This window comes from Chenopodium quinoa, unplaced genomic scaffold (genome assembly GCF_001683475.1).
Source record: "Chenopodium quinoa cultivar QQ74 unplaced genomic scaffold, ASM168347v1, whole genome shotgun sequence".
NCBI classification, from domain to species: domain Eukaryota; kingdom Viridiplantae; phylum Streptophyta; class Magnoliopsida; order Caryophyllales; family Amaranthaceae; genus Chenopodium; species Chenopodium quinoa.
The window spans coordinates 891,173-914,534 of record NW_018742720.1 but is presented as its reverse complement, the minus strand read 5'-3'; the positions used below and the strand labels follow the sequence as shown (position 1 = coordinate 914,534).

Genomic DNA, 23,362 nt, shown 5'->3' with positions numbered 1-23,362 from the left:
ATCAAGGAACAATGAAGATAATTTGGGTGGACTAGCATTATTACTGGAATGAAAATGATACAAATGATATATCTTGTAATTAAAATAAATAAGTAATCTAAAACGATATTAATAATGTCGTTGGCCTAGATCTAGGTAATATAAACCTTTGTATAAACCTAAGCCGTTTGATTAGATCTACATTTATTAACATTAATTGTATTTACTATTTAGCCATTTAGGTTGTAAATAATTCAATTTGAATTAAGCAGTTTGTAATCGGATCAGTTTAAACAGGTTAGCGGATTATAACGGTTCGGTTTATACGTGCGGTTTAAACGGTTTCGGTTCATAAACGGGTCGGTTTAAACGGTTAGCGGGTTACAAATGGTTCGGTTTAAACGGTTTTTTTTTTTCGGTTTAAACGGTTTCGGTTTATAAACGGTTCGGGTCATTAACGGGTTTATAAACCATTCGGTTCGGTTTCGTTTTGGTTCGGATTTGCGCAGTTTGGTTTGTTATCGGTTTACGGTCCGTAACGGGTTGACATTGAGCGGTTCAATTCGGTTTCGGTTTGATATTGAACGGTTCAGTTCGGTTTTCGGTTTATATTTATCGGTTTATAAACGGATCGGTCCGTGATGGTTCGGTTCGGTAACGGGCGGTTTCACGGTTCGGTTTGAAAAGTCCCACCCCTACTAACATGCATATATGATAGGCCATTGTGCTGTCTTATTCTTGCTTATAATATGCCCAAATTTCTCAGTCTAATACACTTTTCAAATGTATATGGAATACTACTGCTTACTGGTGCCTAAGGCCACGGTACGTTAATATTGGTTTAATGATGGTACAAGTAATGAATATATAAAATTATCCTAGCTTTTTATTTTTTCCTTGTATATATGACCTAAAATAATGTCACTACTTAAGCATTTTACTGGATTTTTTTTAATCTTTTCTGTGAGAAGTTCTTTATCAGTTATCAGAAGCTGAAATCTTGTCCAAGCCAGGAGATCATGCTCGTGCGCTTGTTAGGGACTAGGGTAGCTACTAGCTAGCAGATGATGGGCGAGGCGGATTACCAAGGCGACAATAGTTGTTTCATGAAGATGACATTATTTACATTCATGTACGCGTTTTGAGCTGAGATTACATTATACCAGCAAGCAAGCTATAATTTCAATGGTGTTTAAATGTTTCTGGGAGTTAAATAAAGATGATAATAAGCATTTTATTGGTTAATGAAAATGATAATTACATGAGGAGTGTATGAAAAACAAATAATTAAAAAAATAAGAAAAAGTAGTTTATTTATTTACAAAATTGCAATGTAATAAACAAATTTTGTGTATCTCAGAGATTAACTTGTAGTTATCCGATTGGAGGGAGCCCATCCAATCAAATTATTGTAATAATGAGAACATGCTCCACAATGTCCTTCTCTAATAGTTGCAAATTAAAGCTATGTGGTAGTTGATATAACGTTTAAGATTGAAAAGGAGGAAGAAAAACCAACTTTTTGAGTATTTGGTAATTGATAACTACTGTGCTGTATGTGTGTAATGCTATTTTGACAATAACAAAAATAGTTTGCTTTACACTAGAGGAAGTGGTACAAAGTTGTTCTATTTTTGGGTAAAGTCATACTTCATATTGGTGTGTTTTTTTAGAGTATGGAATGGACTGCTACTGCTAGTGACAGCTTTGGCGGACTTGATATGCAAAAATGATCCCACGCCCATCTACGTAGAATTGTTCATACTAGACAACCGTCAATCATCGTTTGTAGATGGGAAGCAAAGCTCTTCCTCATCAAGGGCATGCATCAACAAAATTGTCTACACTTAAAATGCACTTGTAAACAACATAATGTAATTCAGCTGACATATCTAATCTGTCGGATATATAGAATTATAGATGCATCAAAAATTATATAAGGAGTATATGTTCAGGCATTGGCCTCGAATTATGGAACACAATACGTATTGTGTTAAGGAAACCAAACTACTGATGAATTATGTAATGTAATTGATTAATAATGAAAAATCACAGAACATTATTCCAATTGGTTCACAGATAACTAGAATTAGCAAATTACTATAAATTACAGATTTCTCTAGCTGCATCATCTGTTTTCAGTCTGCAATAACAGTACAAAGTATTCAGTAACTTTGAACCAGAGAGGCAGAGAACTTAAAAATGATCTACCTTAGCTTGTCCTCTCAATCTTGAACTCTCGGTTGCTCTCTCTTCTTGGTCCTGGAACAATTATGTACTCCTTGCTCGCACACATCCAAAGCGACATCTCGTGCTTCTTAACATATCCTACATTAGATAAGAAACTCTTTCATCAGGTGAGGTTTTTCTAATTACTGCCAAAAATAAAGTTATATCAGTGAAAATTTACACAATAAAGGTCTAAATGAAGAGAATTACAAACAAACTGTGATGTAATTTCCATATGCATCTGCTGTTGAAGTTATCTTTTGTAAGCAAGCATAATTCAACAGATTCAAAAATAGTAACTAACCTTGATATAGCTTACAAACTGATGATGCCGATTGCCATAGTTGTCCTGAGACAGAGGGAGGATCAGAAACAAAAGTTTCATAGCCAATTTAATTTTAGAATGACAACTGAAATAATAAGCAATTCAAAAGGGAGAAACTTTACCATCAGGTTGCTGACATCTTCTCCAGGTTCACACATTCCTTAATATGGAGTCCGTTTTTCGACTCGAGTTCAGAAAAATAGCCTGGAACTTGTTTCAATCTCGGACAATATTGGATCTCCAAATGTTCTAAAGCGGAGAGGCCTGCTAGTGATTCAGGGAGATCCAATAAATTAGGCAAATATCTGATGGCAAGCTGACGGAGCTGGATGAGATGTCCAATCGACTCTGGTAGAAGTCTGAGATTATAAAGCCAACTGAGAGAGAGTTCCTCAAGTGTTGTGAGGCACTTAAGGCCCATTAGCAGGGGTTCTTCTATTGACATATTTGACACTGTCAAAGAGCAGAGATTCTGAAGTACCGGAACTACTGCTGAAGCTGATGATGATGATGATACCGCTGTTGATGCTTGGACACTGAGAAAGTGTTGCAGGAGATCCTTGTGGCAGTTGCTTATCTCCAATGAATGAAGAGTTGGCATATCAGGCATTAAGATCAACTCTGGGCAACCGCTTAGTCTGAGATCATTAAGTCGAGGGAGATTCCTTTGTTTCTCTTGTTCGTAATCAGCATTGTGCTCTATAACTCTTGACCATCCTTTTAGTTGTGGTAAATTAACCAAACTCAGATGCTCTAAGGAGGGGAAGAATGGTGTTTCAGATGAAACCATACTGTCATTATCATAATTTTCTATCCACTCCAAGGCAATAAGCCCCCACAGCTCAAGAGACTTAAGACAGCCAATTTTACTGAAGGATGGAAGATGAATGCATTGAGTGCAATCAGCTATATGTATGGAAACCTATCTCCCTTCCAGTTCCTTACTGTTAGGAATTTGAGGGTGGAAGAAGGCTGCAATAATTCTAACTCCATGTCATCTTCCTTTTCGTATTTCTCTTCTGATGGTTCTGCATTTGAATATGACCATTCTAATGAGAGCTCATGAAGCTTCTTGTCCTTTAAAAATGTTGTATCCTCTGGTAATACATGCACCTCACGACCATTCTGATATCGAACCATTAGCTTTCCAGCAAGATGAGTGAAGCAAGCCAGTGCATCCAACCCATTATTATTTCCAACAATGAAGATATCTAAAGTTTGTAGTCCTGTTAATTCCCCAAACCTAGGCGGCAGATCAATCAATCCATCTCCAATATACAAGTGCTTCAAATGGCTCAATTTATGAAAGCCTTTTGGTAGCTCCCGAACCCTAGAGTGTTGAAGATCCAAAGTTTGCAAGAACTTGAGGTTTGTGATTCACTCGGGAAGAGCATCAGAGGAGAAACCAAGTCTGAGGTACTTCAAGTATTTTAGCCTCCCAATGGAATTCAGATAGTTTCTACAATCCAAAATGGCTAAATCTAAAGCTTGCAAGCTCATAAGATGAGATTCCAACAGGATACTGAGCTTATGACCACTAGAAATGTTGCACGACTTTCTAGGTAACACAAGGAGAGAGTCAAGAGACTCCAGATTCCTGAGTTGCCTGGATGAAAACCTCCAAAACAAGTCATCAGTAAAGCTTACATGTCTTATTTTGCGAAATATGGAATAAGGACTTTCTACCATAAGGCATCGATTACGTGCGAAATGCTTTGTCACCTCATGCACAAAAGGATGGACCTTGAAGCAGACTATGACACCACTTCTATCTCTTTTGGAACATTTGAATAAAATTTCGTTGCCAAGAAGCGCCTCAAACAATTCTTTAAAGGGCTCTGTAAGCTTCTGTTGAGCATCCCAAAGCTGGTATAATTTTTCCTTGTTAAACTCATGATCAGGTGGAAACAGCGAAATCAATTGCAAATGTTGGATTTGTTGTATTACATCAAAAATTGGTAAAATATGTTTTGCAGGATTTTGTATGTTGAACACATCTTCATTGAAGTACTTCCATTTGGAAGGAGGTTGAAAAGAAAGAATATAGGCTACAATTCTTATGACGCGGAGATTATTGGAACACTTGTTAAAAATTTTAAGAGCAGTGTCGTTTAGATGGGGATTTCTGTCCACTTCTGCTATTTCTCTGGATGAAATGATGCTCTTAATGAAAAGGGCGCACCTTTAGCCAGCGGGAGCTGAAAAAGGACTCGAGGATCTAGAGACGCAGAGCTGAAGGTGACTATTATTATTGTTCCAGGTTTACACTTGGAAAAAGCAGACGACAAGGGCTCTAACAAATCAAACCATTTCTCACCATCCTCATCAGGAAAGTCCTCTAATACAACCAAGTAATTATGGTCAAAATCAATTTGTTCGGCGACTTGAGAAATGTCTTCCCAATGGACCCAACCTCTACTGTTGAAATGCCTTCTGAGTCTGTGGTGGTGATAAAGAAGGTACGCCAAAGAAGTTTTGCCAGAGCCAGGAATTCCAACAATAGGAAAAACTGACACAGGTGAATTTGAGTCTACCAACAACCACCTTGCAATCTCCTCTACTTCCTTTGGTCTCAGTATCATCTCTAACTCCCTATTTAATTGGGGTTCTACTATATCTTTTGTTAAAATCAAAGGTATGTCTTGGAGAAGATCCATAGCTTGCGTTCTTGAGTGAGTTATAACATTATCTCCTATATTATTAAAAAAAAAATAAAAAAAAAATAAAAAATTGCAAGTTGTACTTCAGTGTGTAATCCTATGAAAAGAAAAGAACATCAATATATGATAAAATAGTAATAAGCAAGTGTAATAAACAGAGATTAACCAAGATCAAAGTTCACATCATACTTCGTTGTCTACAATCTACAATGAAAGCAAATGTGCTCATTCATGGAAAAAAAAAACAAGAAACAGAAGCATGGGCTGTGTACCTTTACATTCGATGAGAAGTTTTGCTGCTCGCTTTAGTCTATGGATCACCTCTTTAGGTAGCTCACCGTCCAACATGTTTGCTCACGCAACCAACAGTTTATCAGAGTTGTAATAATACTCATAATCTTATCAAACTCATCGACCTCTATGTCTAAAACTCTACCTAGTTCACCAAATACGACTTACATAGCTTCAGTATACATCTTCCACAATAATCTTATATTTGCAAATAATGCAGTTAATTAATCACACAAGAAAGAGAGGGAGTATGTGAGAAATGAACAATCCTAGTAATCTTATAGGGTATAGTCTTAAGAAGTTCATCGGATACCCCACAAATCTCGGATCTACAAAGTCAACCCACCTTTCACACTTTTTGCTCCCTTTCGTGCCTGGTTCCTCATTTTTCTCCTGTATAAAATAACATAACTGATAACCCCTTCATAACTTTCTGACAGTGACAACGAATGCTGATTTGTGCATTCGATACACCCAAATACCGCCACTAAAGCCTTGAGCATCTACTCTAATATCGCTTTAAAAATAGTTTGGACTAGTTGTAGAGGTCCACAAGAAAAATCTGGGCCTAGTCATGTCAAGAAACCAATGTAGCACCTAAAAAAAGGGAATAATAGAAATTGAGTGGTTCAATTCTTTTTCAGAAAGTTTAGATTACAATTACAGAATGTATGACTTCATTGAAATCCAAGCATGTGAAACTAATTCAAACAAAGTATTTAGCATCATTTGTGAATGACAAGTTTAGTCCACCCAAACCCCCGATTTTGCAGGAAGCGCTCTCCTAAGACAAGATGAGCCATAAACAGCCACACTAATGTTATGAGCTCCCCACCTTTGCTTAGTTGCGCAATATGAGATCTCGGTGAGCAGCGGAGAGCAGCATAACAAAGCAGCTCCACCCAAACTTTGCTGGTCACCTCCCACTGAATTTCTCCAAACATTTCCAATTGCTTAGCAAGTCGACATGCATCAAATAGCACAGATTTGCTTTTATCACCCTTGGCTACTATCGGCTGAACATCTGCTTTTACTTCAAGCACCTTCTTACAAAACTCCTTGAAAAATGTATTTTCTAATCCATCAGAAGGAGCATCATCTTGCCCTGACATGGTCCGACCACATAACTTCTCATACAGAAACTTCTTAGCCTTCCACCAGGGATCTGCAAGCCAACCGACGTTGATGCTCTTATTATTGAAGAACTTTTTAGCCTCAGCACAAGTGTGGTCAAAACGAGTTTCTGACATACCCACCACTGCAGATACCAACGTTTGCTGCCTTAGTAAAAGATATGCCATGTAATCAGAGAGTGTCTTGCTAAACATACGATCACTTGATGCTGCAGCAGGCAGCAGCATTGTCATTGGTTGTCCAGTAGCAGATATCAGTGGCCAGGTGCCAAATCAACAAACTTTCGTCATAATCAACATCAACAGTCCAAGGGCTTAAGCACTTAGAAGCAAGGAAATAATCATCTTGCAAAACCAAATTCCCTCTAGCAGAACATACCTCCTTGGCTACAGCTATTTCTTGGGCTAGATCAGCTTTGGATCGCAGCTCTTTTATAACATACTTGATAAGGCATTCCTCAATCTGATGTTCTTGCACAAATAGTAATCCAATTAAAATATCATTGATCTCCTCTATTTTATCCAAGTATAAGAATGAAGGGTATTTCCTAAAACAACTTCTTAGAAAGTTATACTTTGAGATGGAGCTGGACCATCTTCGGCCATTATGCCCTATTGCTTAGGGGTGTAAATGAGCCGAGCCGAGCCGAGTACTACCTTGTTCATGTTCAAGTTCAATTAACTTACGCGAGTCCGAGCACGATCCCGAGCTTTCAAGCGAGCTCAAAATTTTGTATAAATTAACATGCTTCGGAAGTACTATACAGTACAAACGTATAGTTGTATAAATCTTCCATTACAGCAAAAGTTGAAAAGAGCAACTTACATGCAAAAAAGAGCTTCTTTACCAAGATCATCATAGAATTAGCCCATCTTGACTACCAGCAAGGAAGCGTACAAGTTTAAAGGCATCTTCTCGCAGACTCGTACTATGTAGTAACTTGTAGCAATTGAGACATCATCTCGTACTAAGTATTGAATACCCTCGCCAGTTGGTTCAAGTCTCTGTGGCTTCTTAAAGCTCAATGTTGAATAATCATGAGGAAAAGAGTTTCTGCATAGTCGTAAAACAATCATTTTTAATATATTTACCAGAGTATGAGAACGTTATATGCAGATAACTTACTTAGAGCACTTATTGTCTAATTCATAAAAACAGGGATTAAAAGGAAGACCAACATGCAACATCTACTAGAGAGCTGAGCCTCTATGTGCGTAACATTACAGGAACTTATCCAGAAAAGGACCGGTTAAAATTAAGGCAACAACACATCATTCGTTGTACTTCTTCAGTTTTATTGATCATAGTAGCATAGGATAAATAATTTAACACTACTGTGCTTAAGATATTCCATCCTCGATCAAGACAGGCATCACGGATATGTTTCTTATAACACAAGATATAGCTACACAAAAACTGAGCCAATATGCTAATTCCTTTCGTATCAACTTCAATTATTTCATGTATATAACTATATAGGCATGATTTAACAGGCTGAAAAATGATAACTAGTATAGTATGACATGTGAGAAGTTGAAAACAGCATAAACTCGGGCTTGCAAGTTTCACCAATGATATATATATATACTTTTTTTTTTTTTTTAATTTTTATTTTATTTTATTTTGGCACCATCATCAATGATACCTTAGTCAGATTCTTACAGTGAAGATATTGAGGTTCTGCTCCTTATCTTGCAAAATATGTGGATGAAAGGAAGGTAAGCCTTCATTGACACTGATTATATGCAAACAGAACAGCATCAGTCTGGGCAAAATTGCAAGTGAACTGCAAATAATCTTCCTTGACCTACAGATCAATTATGAATAATCATGTGACTCCAATTTTTGCATATTCAGTGCTCTTAGCACTTGATATCATCATGAAATCCATTCAAGCAGGAGTATACAGAACTCATTACCACAGCATCCACAAGTCCTTCCATTTGGCAGTAATATAATAGAAGTCACAGTCTAAATTACCAATAGTCTCCACAAGAACATACACCATCCTGGAATTTATGGAATCTATTAGCATCCCTAACAATAAACACTTTCTCTAAAACCTTAGATAAACCTTTGATGAACTCATGGCAATCGCCACAAACCCTCAAATTTTTGAAAACCCTTATCACTTTAGTGTTTTTTTCCTTTCCATCACACAATAGTGCCAGTCCAATTGCCAGCTTCTCGCTGTGGACTCTCAGATTCTCCACCTTAGACTCTTCTTCAATGTCATGCAATGCAAATCTTACTTCTTGAGTATAACCCAACTCTTGTTTCAATCTCCTCTCCAATTCTTTCAACAAATCGTGGATTTTATCAGTGAGTGGATGTGTATCATCTCCTCCATAGAAGAAATGGACCTTTTTGTCTATCTCAACCCAGCTCTGGCCTGCCTCTTTCCTTAACCCCTTCTTCCTCACTGTTTCTCTCAGCTTCTGACACTCCTTCCAGTAGCCAGCATTAGCATAAAGGTTTGACATCAAAACGTAATTGACTGGATTATCTCCATCCAACTCCAAGATAATCTTTCCTATTTCTTTTCCGAGTTCCAAGTCCCCATGAACTTTACAAGCACTCAACAATGTCTGCCACACACCTATATTTGGTTTCATTGGCATACTGCTTATGAGGTTTCTAGCTTCAGTAAGCCGCCCAGTTCGACCTAGGAGATCGACCATGCAAGAATAGTGCTCCACCTCTGCTTTGATCCAACGGTCATTGCACAGCATAGAAAAGTATTCTTCACAATCTTTCACCAGCCCTGAATGGCTACAAGCTGATAGGATAGCCAAGTAAGTTATCCTATCAGGCCTTACATTTTCTGAAAGCATTTTATTGAAAAGAATAACTGCTTCTTTCCCTAGACCATATTTCCCATAGCCAGTGATCATAACTGTATACGAAACTCTATTTTTCACCGGCATTTCACTGAAAAATCTCTCTGCTTCTTCCATCAAACCGCATTTGTGATACAAGTCAGCAATTGAGTTGCCAACTTCTGGTTCTAAACCAAAAGGAACCTTAATAGTAAAAGCATGAAGCTGCTTTCCTTGCTCCACGAAAGCAAAATCAGCAAAGACCCCAATTAAACCTGACATAGTATATGAATCTATCTGTATGTTGCTCTCTCTAAGTTGTCTAAACACGTCCATAGCCTCCATAAAATAGCCCTCTTGTGCATAACCCAAAACCAGAGAAGCCCAGGATACAACACTTCTATCTTCAATGAGATCAAATAGCTTCCGGGCTTCAACCAAGCATCCACACCTTACATACAAGTCAATAAGTGCACCTACAAGAGCTGTCTGGGCGAAAATAGGAAATCCTCTTGTGATCAAGGCAGCATGGATTTGAGTACCACCGAAAATTACCCCAATAACACTACAAGCTTTGAGGACAGACGTAAAAGTGAACTCGTCAGGAATCATGCCCTCTTTCTGCATCTCCTGAAACAATTTGACAGAACTCTTGCCGTCTCCCTGAGAACTGTACCCTGCTATAATAGTATTCCAGGCAATGAGACTCTTCACACCAATTTCATCAAAAGCTTGAACTGCATCACTAATTCTTCCACACTTTGCATACATATCAACAACAGAATTACCCACAACAGGAAACCATTGATACCCAGCTTTCGCGCAAAACCCATGAACTTGCATCCCTTTCTCAGGGATACCCAAACGACCACATGCCTTAAAACAGGCAGAGAAAGTGTATTCATTTGGTCTAACATCAGAAAAAGTCATCTCATATAAAAGGGACAATGCACCTTCAGCATCATCACCCTGATGTAAACTCCCACATATAAGAGCTGTCCAAGAAACAACATTTCTTTGAAGCATTTTATCAAACACCTTATATGCATTGTCGACACTCCGGCATTTACAGTACATATCTACAAGATCATTGCTTATTATCATATCAGACCAAAAACCCATTTTTACTACAGCTGTATGTGCCTTCTTCCCTTGTTCTAGGCACAAATTCTTTGAACATTCCCTCAAAAACTTTGAAATTCTCAACTGTTCCCTCATCAGTAAGCTTAGAGATTGGTTCATTGAAGATTATTTTATCATGTGACTAGAAATTTTGATTCAATTTGGTATCAAAATAAATACAATTTTTAGATCAACCGATGAAATTCATCATACCCAGTGAATAAAGAGAGGGAAGATACAATTTTTTTTTTTTTTGAAATAAAGAGGAAGATACAATTTAATACCAAATGATTTGATTTAGCAGAAATTTGTTAAAGCTTTATCTTTTACATAACCACTCATGTATTCATGTTACAATTGTGTGTACTGTGTAGCTTGGGCGTTACACTGTACTACTACTTTAATTACTCTTTGAGATTATATGTAATTGATATTTATGATGTCTTTTATATTTTTTTTAATTATCTTGTGTTTCACTATTATACACATGTATTTTCATGTTTATGACATAATTGATAATGTGAATTAGATGGTTGCTTCAATAATAATAATAATAATAATAATAATAGTAATAATAATAGGGTTAGATACTTAGATGGTAGCTTCACTAACTGTCGACAACATCAAAATCAACTTCATAACATTAAAAATAATTATTCAAGAATTTCTGTTATGGACCGTTGGAGCTCAACATAAACCCTTTTGTAAAATGGAGTGAAAAAATCTACAAAAAATACATAAAATAGTCGAAAAAGCTTATATCTTGGAGTTAAATTCTTGCCAATCGTTAATATTATTGTGAAAATAAGTTCTTAAGCTGATACAAATAGGGAATTAATTTACAATTAAGCAATATTTAGAAAAATTACTTGTTAAATAGAGATTGTACGTCAGTATATGGTATGAATAATATCTATGGGCTTCCCTCCACCATAATAAGTGATGTTGCCAAATTGGTGATTGGTCGGTTTAAAACGCAAACTTTGAACTTTTGCACAATACTAGCCTCACCATGTCTCCATAATCAATTGAAATTCCCCTTCCTTTTTAACGCTAACTCCCAATCAAATTGTTGTAAAAAAAAAAAAAAAATCCTCAATCAAATATTCTATTCAGCCCACAGTTTTCCCCCCTAATACATAAACTCATAAATACCATCATGAATCATGCTTCATGCATAAATGAAGGCATATTCACATTTCATACTTATTTTATAAGAATATTTCAATCCTACGCTATTTATTCAAGAATTACTTCCCAAAATCCCAATCAGCTTGAATTTTTTGTAAAATAGCCCAAAAAAAAAAATGCAATCACTTCAGCAGAAGGCTTCCGAGTACAGTGGAATTAATACTGATGATGCTTTTGGAATTGATGACACCAATCTTTTTGAAAAATTGGGCCTTCAAACTTTCATTGATCTTTCTAGCGATTTCTATACCAGTTTCTAATTCTTATTTTAGTTCATATTTGAGTTGGGTTTTGATTAATAATGTTTTCTTGTTGATCAATTTCTCAAAATTTTTGCAACTTTATTGAATTGGGTTTTAAATTAGCAACTTATTTGGTATTTTGAGGGAAATTTGCAACTTTTACATGTGGGGTTTTTTGATTGTTTATGTGTTCTTGCTCGAAAATTTGCAACTTATTGAATTGGGAAATTTTGGTTAATGATGATAGGGTTTATGATGATGAAGAAGAATGGTTTAGATCGATATTTGCAAATTCGAAGAAAGAGGATGCAATTCAGAATCAATATGAGTTCTTTGTTCAGAGAATGGGTGGCCCACCTATGTTTTCTCAGAGAAGAGGTACTGATTTGCCTTCCTAATTACTTGCTTTGTTTTAATTTAATCTTCAATGTGTTCATTTTGGTCTATTTTGGTGTAAAGTTTTGGTCTTCTTTTAATGATTTTGTTTGAATTTCTTGAGTAACATACAAAATGCACAAAAATTAGCCTTGTCCTTGTAAAAACTATTATCTTAGCTTTGATTTCATGCTCGGATTGAGATTTCGTATCCGGTGTATTAGTTGTGTGTTGTGCTTGTTCTGCAATTTGTATGGGGCTATTAGAGGAAAGTGTGAAAAAGAAAACTAGAAAAGGTGTTAAGACATTTTGATTGTATCAGCAATTTGTCGTTTGGTCATTAGGTAAGCCACTTTCTTTGTTGTGTTAGAAGTAGAAATACAGAATTCTTCCTTGGAAGAAGTTGCACTTTCTATGCTTTTGTTTAGTAAACAAATTGTGCTTTTCATATCTATGAAACGATCGTTTTGTGTTGATTTAGTTGTCTGTATGATAGAGATGTTATTCTGTTTTCTGGTGGACAAGGTCAGGAGGCTGAGCGTCTTTATTTTTTTGTTGAGAAAACTATCAAACACTTGTTTTGACTGTTTGAAGGTGAAGCACTTGCTGAGCTTTAGAAATTAAATTATAGCTTCAAAGAGTGATAGGATGTTTCTCAAAAGATACATTGATGGAAATTATAAATAGAAACTACATAATTACTTAATTATTATATAATTCCTCTGTCTCTTAATGTTCTTGTTTTGACTTTTTTGTGATACAATCATGTCCAAACAAGAAGAGCTTTTTAGAGGGAGTATAAGTTAAAAAAATTATTGGTCAAAGTAACCTCAGAGTGTGAAATTGTGATCCACTCTTCTGCAAGAGTCACTTTCTTTTTAAGTGCATGGTTAATAGAATTGGTAGTACATCTTTGATGTTTGTTTTGTTATTCTTCTTTCGTTGAAAATGCTCAACAATCCATTTCCCTTTCCATTTGAGCCTTGTGATCTACATCTCCCAACGGGTTGTTAACTTGTCAAAGTGATCAATACCAGTATTAGAGCAAATGGTTGATAATTGATTTTTTTTTTCTTTTTCTTTTTTTTTTGAAGACTGATAATTGAAGTAATTAACAAAGAGCAAATAGCACAATCAAGAAATAAGATAGTAAATGAGACAGGAATTTGGAAGGTGGGAAACTCCTTCAAGCAAAAAACCCACCCAAAGCAAGGAAAATTGTTGTATTGATTTCAATTAGTGTCTATAAGAGTAATCTCTCACTAATTTCCACTCTAAAGCACAAGGGTTACGAAACAAAAACCCTAGCTCTCATTAAGCTTCTCTCAATTTGTATCCCTGACATAGCGGATCAGAGTATTAGGTCAGCACGAAGTGCTAGCCTAGATAAAACAGAAGCTATTGATGGTTCTGGACACTAGCAGCACGGACATGCTGCCCTGCCCCTGTTTGGGTCAGTACAGAGAGATCATAGTAAAATAGCTATAACTTTTTTGTTTCTTATAAGAATCAAGCTTATGACCATTGTAAAGCTCTTGAAACAAGCTTAGACCTCCAATTGAACCATCTCAAAGTTCAAAGTAGTTTGAGAGATAGGCCCAGTTGAAGTTGACCCATTCACTTCTTCGCTTATCACAAGCAATTCATCCCTTAGCTTCTCTGTCAAACCCCAATTGATTCTCGAGTCATATCCCAACAACCAGATTATATTATTAATGTTAGGATTAGTGTGGAGATGCATCAATATATGGAGGCATAAGGAAGAATTAAAGAGGAAATTTTTTGAAGGAAGTTCGACCGAACATAGTTCAAGCAACTCTGAGGTTCGGTCGAACCTTGAGGCAGAGAGTTGAGAAAAAATTGCAAATTTGGAGGAGTGACCGAACCAAAGGGGGTTCGACCGAACCACCTCAAGTTCGGCCGAACAGAGGGTAGGTTCGGCCGAACCCCCTGCTGTTCTGTTTCGACGGCTCGATTTCAGCCCGTGCTTCTTGTTTAATTGTTAGCCCTTGGATTGTCGTTTATTACCTAGACTATATATATTCTTTGTTTTGCTTCTTCTCTAATAATTACACAAAACTTTAAACACTAAGAGAGGGTTTATGAGAGGTTTTGTGAGGAGCATTGGAATTCCATACAATTCATGCTTGTAATCTTGATTCATTCATCATCAATACTACTCCATAGTGCAAGGTGGGTTTTTTCTCCCGGTTCTCGGGTTTTCCCACGGTAACTTTGTCTCTTTTTTATTTGCTTTGATTTCTTCATGGTTGTTCTTAGTTATTGTACTTGCATGTTCTTCATTCTTGTGGGTTGATTGCAATTAGTTTGAGCCCTTAATCCTTTCAATTAACGTGAAGGAACTGTGAAATCTTAGCTAGTGGATATTGTATAATTACACATTTGATGTACTTTGTCTAAAAAGTGTTGGATTGGTTAAAAGTGTTGTGCAGGCATAGATTGTTTGACAGTTGCCACCAGACATTAGTCATCAAAGTCCCTTGTGAAATTCTGGAACGCAATCAAAACATTTAGCTTAAAATATTCTTGGTTCCATCTTGTACTTCTATTTAGACATTGCCCCTTTCTACGAATGGAGCTCTGTCAGCTTAAAAAAATTTCGATCACTAATGACTGTTTTTGAGTGCAACATAGTGCACAACTTTTTTTTAATGACAAATCAGCATACATGCTCAATTGTTTGCATTGTCACCATACAGGGTCACTTCTGTGTTGTTGTTCGCTGATGTTTGGGACTCTCCTTGTGTTCTCATATTCTGGTTTAGGAACCAAAATGTGTTCTCATCTTCTGGGATTCTTGTATGGAATCATGGTCATCTACTTAGTTTTTTTTTGCGTATAATTGATGTCTGCCGGTATTCTGAATTTATTAAAACTAAAGACCTTTGGTTTCAGGTCATCCAGCACTGATAGCACGCCACAGGCCATTTTCAGTGACTCACCAAGCCGCTGAAAGGTGGCTGCATCATATGCAACAAGCCCTGGACACTACTCCCAAAATTGATTCTGATTCAAAAACTAAGATGATGAACTTCTTCAGGTAACATATAATTTCCTGGATGTCAAACATGCAATTTATTTTTTCTTATCAATTCTGATGACTTGCGTATTTCCCAGGCACACAGCTTTTTTTCTCGTTGCAGGAGATGAGTTGAAATCTCGAAACCAGTCAGTTGCATGCAAGCATGCAGCTAATAAACCACCTGAAGAATGACATCATGAAGAAATTATTTGCTCGATTAACATTTTAAGTGAACATTCATTACGATAGTTATTTGAGCTGCTTATTGATCAAAAGGGGGCAAAAGCCTTGTAATAATAGGAATTAGTGAAGCATAAAAATTTTCAGCATCATACTCTCAATTGTCTTAAAACAGATGAAATTCACACAAAATCTAAAGATGATGTGGTGATTGGTCTTCCTATGAGAAATTGTAATAAATTTTTACTTCATTAGAAATTTATCATATCTAATTCCTAATATCCAGAATTTACTATCCAGGAGAGACTACATTCTATGCATTTCCAGCTGATGATATAATTGGTGTAGTACATTTTAGCCATCTAGGACAAGACGAAGAGTATGGTAATGCTGGCAATCTAGCATCACCCAAATATAATCTCTGGCTCATGGAGTGATGGGAGTTACTCCTATCGGTAATTGCCTAATTGGTTTTAGGATGTAATCGTCTGTCCATGTTAGACTTGTACGTGATGTTAGTATACATTATCTTTTTACATGGGCTTTGTTTAGCTAATAGTATCATACTAGATCAGTGCCCGTGCGATGTACAATAGTAATAATCTTTTTCTCATATTTAATTTGTTATACAATACGAAGTATAAAAAAGAAGCAACTCAGGTAGAATAAACAAATGCAATGCATATAAGAAAGATGAAATAATAAGACAAAAATTATTAGCTAGTACTCAAGTTGAGGAAAAAATACACGGAGTATTATTTTTGATTAGTTTTGTTGAAACTTGAAAGTACTCCATATCTAAAAATAGTATACATCATATTACAGATGCATGATTTTTTAATGATAGCGACATGTTCAAAATTATCAATGTAAGTATAACCTATTTTAATAATAGTTAATAGATTTTTTGAAATAAAAAAGTTATAAGTTGGTAAAATTATTACAGAAATATTTAACAGATAATAACTTTATTATTATTATTATTATTATTATTATTTCATGAGATTTCAATCATTACCATTGAACCCCATTATTGTACCTACAACTATATAATGGTAATTTAAATGTTAATATTAATATTGTATTTTTGGCTATGTTATTTTATACACTCCACCATATATTAACCTTCTAAATTATTCCGTCAAAAAAAAAAAAAAAACCTTCTAAATTATTTACTCGTTAGTAATTTCTTTCTTCATCCATTACCAACTTCCCTCAAATCCTAATCCTTTCTCTGTAATACTCTGAAATAATAAATGGAAAGATGATCATATAATCATATATCACTAAGATTTTTCCGATTAATATATAATTTTTTTGAACTTAATTTCTACATAACTTCTTTATAACTGAGGAAAATCTACATTTTTAAAATTTTTTTTCCCTATAAGGAGTAGAATCAAATATTGCCGTATATGCATGCTATTAAAAAAATAAAAAAATAAATAAAATAGAGCCGTATATTGTTTGAATAGAGCCGTATATAAACACAATTAATAAAAGTAAAAAAACTTCCAAGGGGTTTCAATGCATGGTTGAAAACTTGAACCAATAAAGGTAATATTTATAAGAATGTATACAAAATATATGTATAGATTTCATAAGAAATTTATGGCAAATAAAATGCATGAATCAAAATCTTTCGTATATACTGATTGCACGTACATGCTTCGTATTAATGGAAACCTACCATTATGCATGCAGGTAAAATCATTATAAGTTCTAATTCAAACTTTTTAATTTAATGTATGAAATTGACATTAAAAATCAAACAATATGGATAGTGAAAGGCTAAAAGAATGGAAAATAGGTGGAGTTATAATGGTGGTTCTTGCTTTAGTTTTCGCGTATTCTTGTTGGAAAGGTTATCGTTTTAGGAAGAAAGAGGAAGAGAAAAAAGATTTGGAGCAGCCGCAATCACCTCTACCACCATCTACAACCACCACGTCCACCAGTACTGAACCATCAAAAATTACAACACCGATAGATTCACCACCTATGCAACTAACAGCTACTTGCTGTTTCGGGTGAAAACAATGGGACCTTGCCGAAGGTCCGCTGAAACGGAGAAGACTGGATTCGGTCCAAGTTATGTTGGGTCGAAGGTTTCCTGCACAGTAAACACACGTAAACTAGCCTCGGGGGTGTTGCCGAGGAAGGCCCCTCCGATGCTAAAGTCAGTACAATGTGTAGAAAGAGAACACTATGCAAGAGAATTAGTTGCTTGAGGCTTTGCTTGAATATATGAGAATGTATGAATCTATGAATGAATATGAATGTATGAATATTGATGGCTTTTATACCTCTTCATACATGGAGAGGTTGGGCCTTAGCCCAATTGGCTTGCTTTGAGGGCTGACGTTTGACTTTAGCACAATTGGAGAGTTGAACCTTGACCTTGGGCTTTTAATTGGATCATTTAGTGCCTAGGCACAATTGGACTAAATTGGACCCAAACAACTTGCCCCCCAGACCTGATTTGGAAGGATGACGGGTCGGGTTTGACTTAATTCAGAAAAGGAGGGAAGTAAATGATTTAATTAATCCAAAAATTTGAATTTAAACCGTAATTAATGAGATAACAACGGTTAAGGCGGATGATTGTGGAAGTTGGACGGATAATGGGCAGTTTAATCACAAGATCATGTGTTTAACGGTTACTTAGTGGGGTATTTTAAGAGAAATTGAAACGCGGACTCCTCGTATCCCATTCCTGGAGATATAAACAAAGGCGCGTCATCTCTCCTCACTTATTCACCAACACAAACCCAGAATTCTCGAGAGAAACCAAGAACCCGCATCAAAACTTCGCAAATTCCCCGAGCATTAAGCTTAGAAACTGAGACTTGCCACTACGAACTCGTAAATCGGCAACTTTCGCTTCAGATTAAGGTAAATTCCTTTGATTTCAGTTTATTTTTCTTCGAATTCGAACTCCTTCCCCTTTTTTTTCGACTTTTTTCTTCGAAATAATCAATGGCAAGAGGAGTTAGAGGTAGAGCCCGTGCTCCAAGAAGAGCAAGGCCAATTCCCGATCCTAGGAACAGGATTGGGACCTGGAATGGACGAAGGCCAGAGTCTGACCCTGCTGAAGGGATTAGGGCGACTCCAATTTCCTCGGCTCCTCCTCAGAGAACGGAGGGGCCGAGCGCTTCTGGACGGGACGATGAAGTTCCCGCTGTCCTTTGGGATATCCTCCCCGGGTTTTCAGAGTGGGAGAATGCCGAAGTAGCTTCGGCCATGATAAAGAACCGCCCCTACTCATGGTGGGTGGAGAATGCCGAACAATATCGGTTTGCCGAGCAAATTGAGTTGCATTACGACATTTTTGAAGCTGATGGGTATTGGTGCCGAATGCCCGCGGCATCCGATAGAATCCATCGTCCACCCCCAGGGTATGTGGGGGTGTACACAAGACAGCTTCAGTACGGGCTGAGGTTCCCTTTGGACGTATTCGTCCGAGACTTGCTGATCCATTACAATATCTCCCTATGCCAGTTAACGCCCACCAGCATCCGAAGGGTGATGACATACTTATGGGTCTGCAAGTTCTTCAAGTATGTGCCGAACCTGCACTGCTTCAAAAAGCTTCATCGGCTAGTGCCAAATATTCAAAGTGGGCGCGGAAGCCATGGTTCTGGGTGGTACCGGATTGAGTCCCGGCCCCAGTACCTAACCATGTGGCCGAACGACTCTTCAGACAAGGACTGGAGAGGTCAATGGATTTGGGTTAGGGTACCCACAGATCCGGGCCACCCTTACGTCTTCAGCGCTCCCCGGTACCTTGCTGAGCCTGATCCCGAGATGGGAAGTCTAGGTCCCCCCGCAGATAACGGGCCGGATCCGAACCTTGATCAACAACATATCTTCGGCAAGCTGCCGAACCGGGGGGCAGCGGCCGAATGCAGCATATCCCGGAGACTTGGCTCCCCGATACGCATTATGTTTTCCAAGAGAACATGCTAGCAGCTGTTGGCCTCAGCCGAAAGTTTAAGGATGGTAAGCTTCTTCGGCTGGGGCCGAGGCTTTTTAATTATCTCTTTTTCTTCTCTCACTTCGCTTTTTTATGCTGTGCCAACCTATCTGAACTGACCTTTCCCCTTTTCTTTTTCAGAGCGGGACGAGACCAACGTTGGCATTAACTACGCTCGTCTTGGTGTCAACCGAGAACGAGTTGTAACTGAACGGGCCCCATCCATCACTGAACCGAGGCATAGGGAAGTTCATCTAGACTCTTCCCACTTCCAAATTGAGGCTGTTGCTCTGTATCAGAGGCAGAAGCCTTGGTGGAAGAAGAGAGACCCCTGGTTTCAGCTGCTGGACGAAGAAGCTGAAGCTGCCCGTACAGCCGAAGAGGTTGCACGGGTTCTCGAAGCTTGCGAAGGAGGAGAAGGGTCCTCCAGAGCTGCTGAAGAAGAAGCTGCAGCTAGGGCAGCTGAAGAAGACGAGGCTTTGCTGAAGACCTCGGTGAGCTTTCAGACTTAACTTTGTCTTTCTTCTTTTTTTTTTTTTTTTTTTTTTTTTTTTGTACTCACATTCTTCCTCCCCCCTGTATGTTACAGTCTGAAGAGAGTAACAGACACAGATAAGGGAAAGCCCCTGTTCGTCCCGAAGACCAAATACAAGAAGAGTCTTCAGACTCAGACATGGACGAACAGCCTCTTCAGAAAAAGCGCCGAAGAATGGCCATCATCGGCCCTCACGACTTTCAGCGGAGGCCGATGACCATCGGCGTTGAAATAAGGGAACCTGAGGAAGGCAATGGATCGCCGAGGGTTCCCCGGCCACCACCCCAATCACCTCAAAAGACCCCTCCGCCACCTCCTGAGATGGAGGTGGATCAGAGAACTCCCGAATCTAAGGGAGGGGTCCAAGAAGAAATTCAGGAGAGTGCTGCTGAGCACAAGAATAAAGATGCCGTGATGCCCAGTGCTGAGGGTTTCACGGCAGACATTGCAAGAGAGGTTGAGGCTTTCGTCCTCACCCCTGAAGAAGAAGAGGTCATAGTAATTGACTCTTCTGAGAAGGATGATGCTGAGCCATCCAAAGCTAAAGAAGCTCCATCGTCATCCTTTCCTTCTTTCCAGACTCTGCAATCTGGAGAGATGGGTTTCTCGGCCCCCGAATTCCAATCCCAGATCACATCTGGGACCTCATATGGGGTCAGAACCGTGAAGGTGCTGCAGCCTACTTCGGCGATTTTGCTGGCATGTCCGAAGTAGATAGGGCAAGAATCTGGTCGCTGAAGGCCACTACTGGGATGGGCGAATCCAGCAGATCAGTTCCTGACCCAGCCAAGTCTAACCAACTGCTGATGATGCAGGTGATTTTCCTTGCCTTTATTTCCTCTAAAATTCAGCTCTATTTTTATTTACCTTTATTTTTTTTAATTTGTGCTCCTGTTTTCAGTTCGTGCACAATCAGACTCTCACTGTAGAGCTGATAGATACCCTACAAGATAGGGTAGATGCTGCTGAGCACGACAAGAAGGTAGCTGAGGAGGAATTAAAGCTTGCTAAGCTGAAGCAAGCAGCAGCTGAAGAGAAGCAGCAGAAGGGTGAGGAGTACGAGAAAAGAGCTGCTGAAGCCCTCAAAACCTTCTGCGACGCTATGGAGAAGGAAGTTTTTCCCCCACTGATGGAAGGGGAAAAATTCCTCCAGGAGCACATGGGAGTGGACGTCTCCAAGTTCAAGGCTGCCGTTGAGAGCCGTATTCAGGAAGGAGCTGCTGCACAAGCTGAAGTGCAGCAACGAATAGAAGCTCTTGAAGCCAGCCGAATGGCTGCTGAAGAGCTGCTCCAGGCCAGGGATGTCCAACTCTCAGAGGCTGCTGCTGCTGCTGAAGCTCAGAGAGCTAAACTCCATGAGGCTGAGGATCAACTGATGGCCAAAAAAGTTGAAGTGGCCCAGGCTCAGACAAAGGCTTCCCAAGTTCAGCAGGAGCTGAATGAGCTGAAAGGTTCCTCCTCCAAGCTCGCCGATGAGCTGAAGAAATCCAAGGAAGACTTAGAGGAGACCCAGAAGAAGCTGGCTGATGCTGAGGCTCTACTCAAAGTCCGTGTCTATACCCAGGAAGAATATGAAATGGGTTTCAGAAACGGGTTCAGAGTATGCCGAAGAGTCTGCCTTCATGCTGAGCCGAAGCTGGACTGGTCCAAATGTGCTAAATGGGTCCAGAATCCCGAAGACCCTCATATGAAGTATGCAACTCCAGTCGAAGCTGAAATTCTTAAGGCTGAGGAAGCCGAAGAGGAAGCTGAGAGAATGGAGTTGGAGGCTGAACAGAGGGAAAGGGAGGCTCGGCAGAGTGCAAAGCCTGCTTCTTCTGCTGCTGGGGCTGAGGCCACCATGGGGCTCAACAACGCTGATCAGTCTGATCCTCGGGCTGAAGCATAGGAACTCGGGCAGTCGTCTTCAGAATCTTGCGGTTCATCATGCGCTTAACTTTAGACTTGCCGCTTTCTGAATTTTTTGCCTTATTTTTTGCTTCAGCTTGCCTTGTCGTACGACAGTTTATTTTTTTGCTTATGTACGTATTTCGGCAGCTGTTATTTTCCGCTTGTGGGCGGCTGCCGATACAGTTTAATTGAACTTGTAGCTCAATTTCTGAGCATAAATTATTAATTTGATGCTCTTTTCTTCAGCTGCTTTGTTTTTGAATGCTTTACTGTTTCTTTCATTCTGCCGAACATAAAGTTTGGCTTCAGCTGAATAAACAATTTCTTCACTTCTTTAAAATGGGTATTCGAAACACAGGACCAACTGAAGGCAGTGCTTCTGGAATACAAATCTTACTGAAGATTGACTTCAGCTGAAAATTGGATATCCGAAACACAAGGCCAACTGAAGGCAATGCTTCGGATATTAGCTTTCTGGGATACAAGGCTCAGTTAAGGCAATATCCCAGAATTGTCCATGGACTCATGACTTTGGAGAACAAATCTTACTGAAGTTGGACTTCAGCTGAAAGACCTGTGTTCTTTAAAAAGACGCATATCCGAAACACAGGGCCAACTGAAGGCAATGTTTCGGATAACGGCTTTCTGGGATACAAGGCTCAGTTAAGGCAATATCCCAGAATTGTCCATTGACTCATGTCTTTGGAGAACAAGTCTTACTGAAGTTGGATTTCAGCTGAAAGACCAATGTTCTTTAAAAAGACGAGTTTTGTCAGCAATCTGAAACCCAGTTACCCGAAGGCGAAGGTTTCAGACGAGGCTGATTAAACAATTTTCAACTGTTGCTGTTATCCTTGATTTTCTGTCTATCTTTGAAAAATGGATACCCGAAACACAGGGCCAACTTAAGGCAATGTTTCGGATAATGGCTCTCTGGGATACAAGGCTCACTTAAGGCAATATCCCAGAATTGTCCATGGACTCATGTCTTTGGAGAACAAGTCTTACTGAAGTTTGACTTCAGCTGAAAGACCAGTGTTCTTTAAAAAGACGAGTTTTGTCAGCAATCTGAAACCCAGTTACCCGAAGGCGAAGGTTTCAGACGAGGCTGAATAAAAAACCCTTAAAGAGTAGATAGGACGAAGAAAACTTTAAAAGGATAAAAAGTTGCAAATATTTATATAAATGGCGGCTCCAAGGCCTTTCATTAATTCGAAATGTACTTACAAAGATTGTTCTGCCCCGAAGGGTTTACACATGGTATTTTTTCAGTACATCAGCGTTCCAGTGATTTTTCAACTCAGTTCCATCCAACTGCCGAAGTCGGTATGTCCCTGGCTGAAGCTCATCATAGATTTCATAAGGTCCTTCCCA

General features: G+C 38.5%; 2 protein-coding genes and 1 long non-coding RNA gene across 3 annotated transcripts; 1 reads left to right on the top strand and 2 right to left on the bottom strand.

Moving 5' to 3' along the window:
• Nucleotides 1-2,035: 2,035 nt before the first annotated feature.
• On the bottom strand, nt 2,036-5,989 carry LOC110723082. Its single transcript, XR_002511664.1, has 3 exons — nt 2,656-5,989; nt 2,513-2,557; nt 2,036-2,307 (listed from the first exon to the last, which is right to left on the bottom strand). It is a non-coding gene; the product is annotated as an uncharacterized LOC110723082 (long non-coding RNA).
• A 101-nt stretch (nt 5,990-6,090) lies between these two features.
• On the bottom strand, nt 6,091-11,010 carry LOC110723081 (putative pentatricopeptide repeat-containing protein At3g15130). The gene is made up of 2 exons (XM_021902365.1): nt 8,281-11,010; nt 6,091-7,671 (listed from the first exon to the last, which is right to left on the bottom strand). Exon 1 carries the CDS (start codon nt 10,677-10,679, stop codon nt 8,595-8,597), a length of 2,085 nt encoding a protein of 694 aa, XP_021758057.1. The 5' UTR covers nt 10,680-11,010; the 3' UTR covers nt 6,091-7,671; nt 8,281-8,594.
• A 409-nt stretch (nt 11,011-11,419) lies between these two features.
• On the top strand, nt 11,420-15,869 carry LOC110723079 (two-on-two hemoglobin-3-like). The gene is made up of 4 exons (XM_021902364.1): nt 11,420-12,000; nt 12,237-12,370; nt 15,284-15,428; nt 15,506-15,869. The coding sequence occupies exons 1-4, from the start codon at nt 11,867-11,869 to the stop codon at nt 15,600-15,602; spliced, it is 510 nt and encodes a 169-aa protein (XP_021758056.1). The 5' UTR covers nt 11,420-11,866; the 3' UTR covers nt 15,603-15,869.
• Nucleotides 15,870-23,362: the final 7,493 nt, after the last annotated feature.

Excerpts from the sequence above, each read along its gene's own strand:
- LOC110723081 (XM_021902365.1), bottom strand. The coding sequence starts at position 10,679 with ATGAACCAATCTCTAAGCTTACTGATGAGGGAACAGTTGAGAATTTCA.
- LOC110723079 (XM_021902364.1), top strand. The coding sequence starts at position 11,867 with ATGCAATCACTTCAGCAGAAGGCTTCCGAGTACAGTGGAATTAATACT. Across the intron at positions 12,371-15,283 it reads TATGTTTTCTCAGAGAAGAG|GTCATCCAGCACTGATAGCA; the intron begins GTACTGATTTGC and ends CTTTGGTTTCAG. Across the intron at positions 15,429-15,505 it reads AAGATGATGAACTTCTTCAG|GCACACAGCTTTTTTTCTCG; the intron begins GTAACATATAAT and ends CGTATTTCCCAG.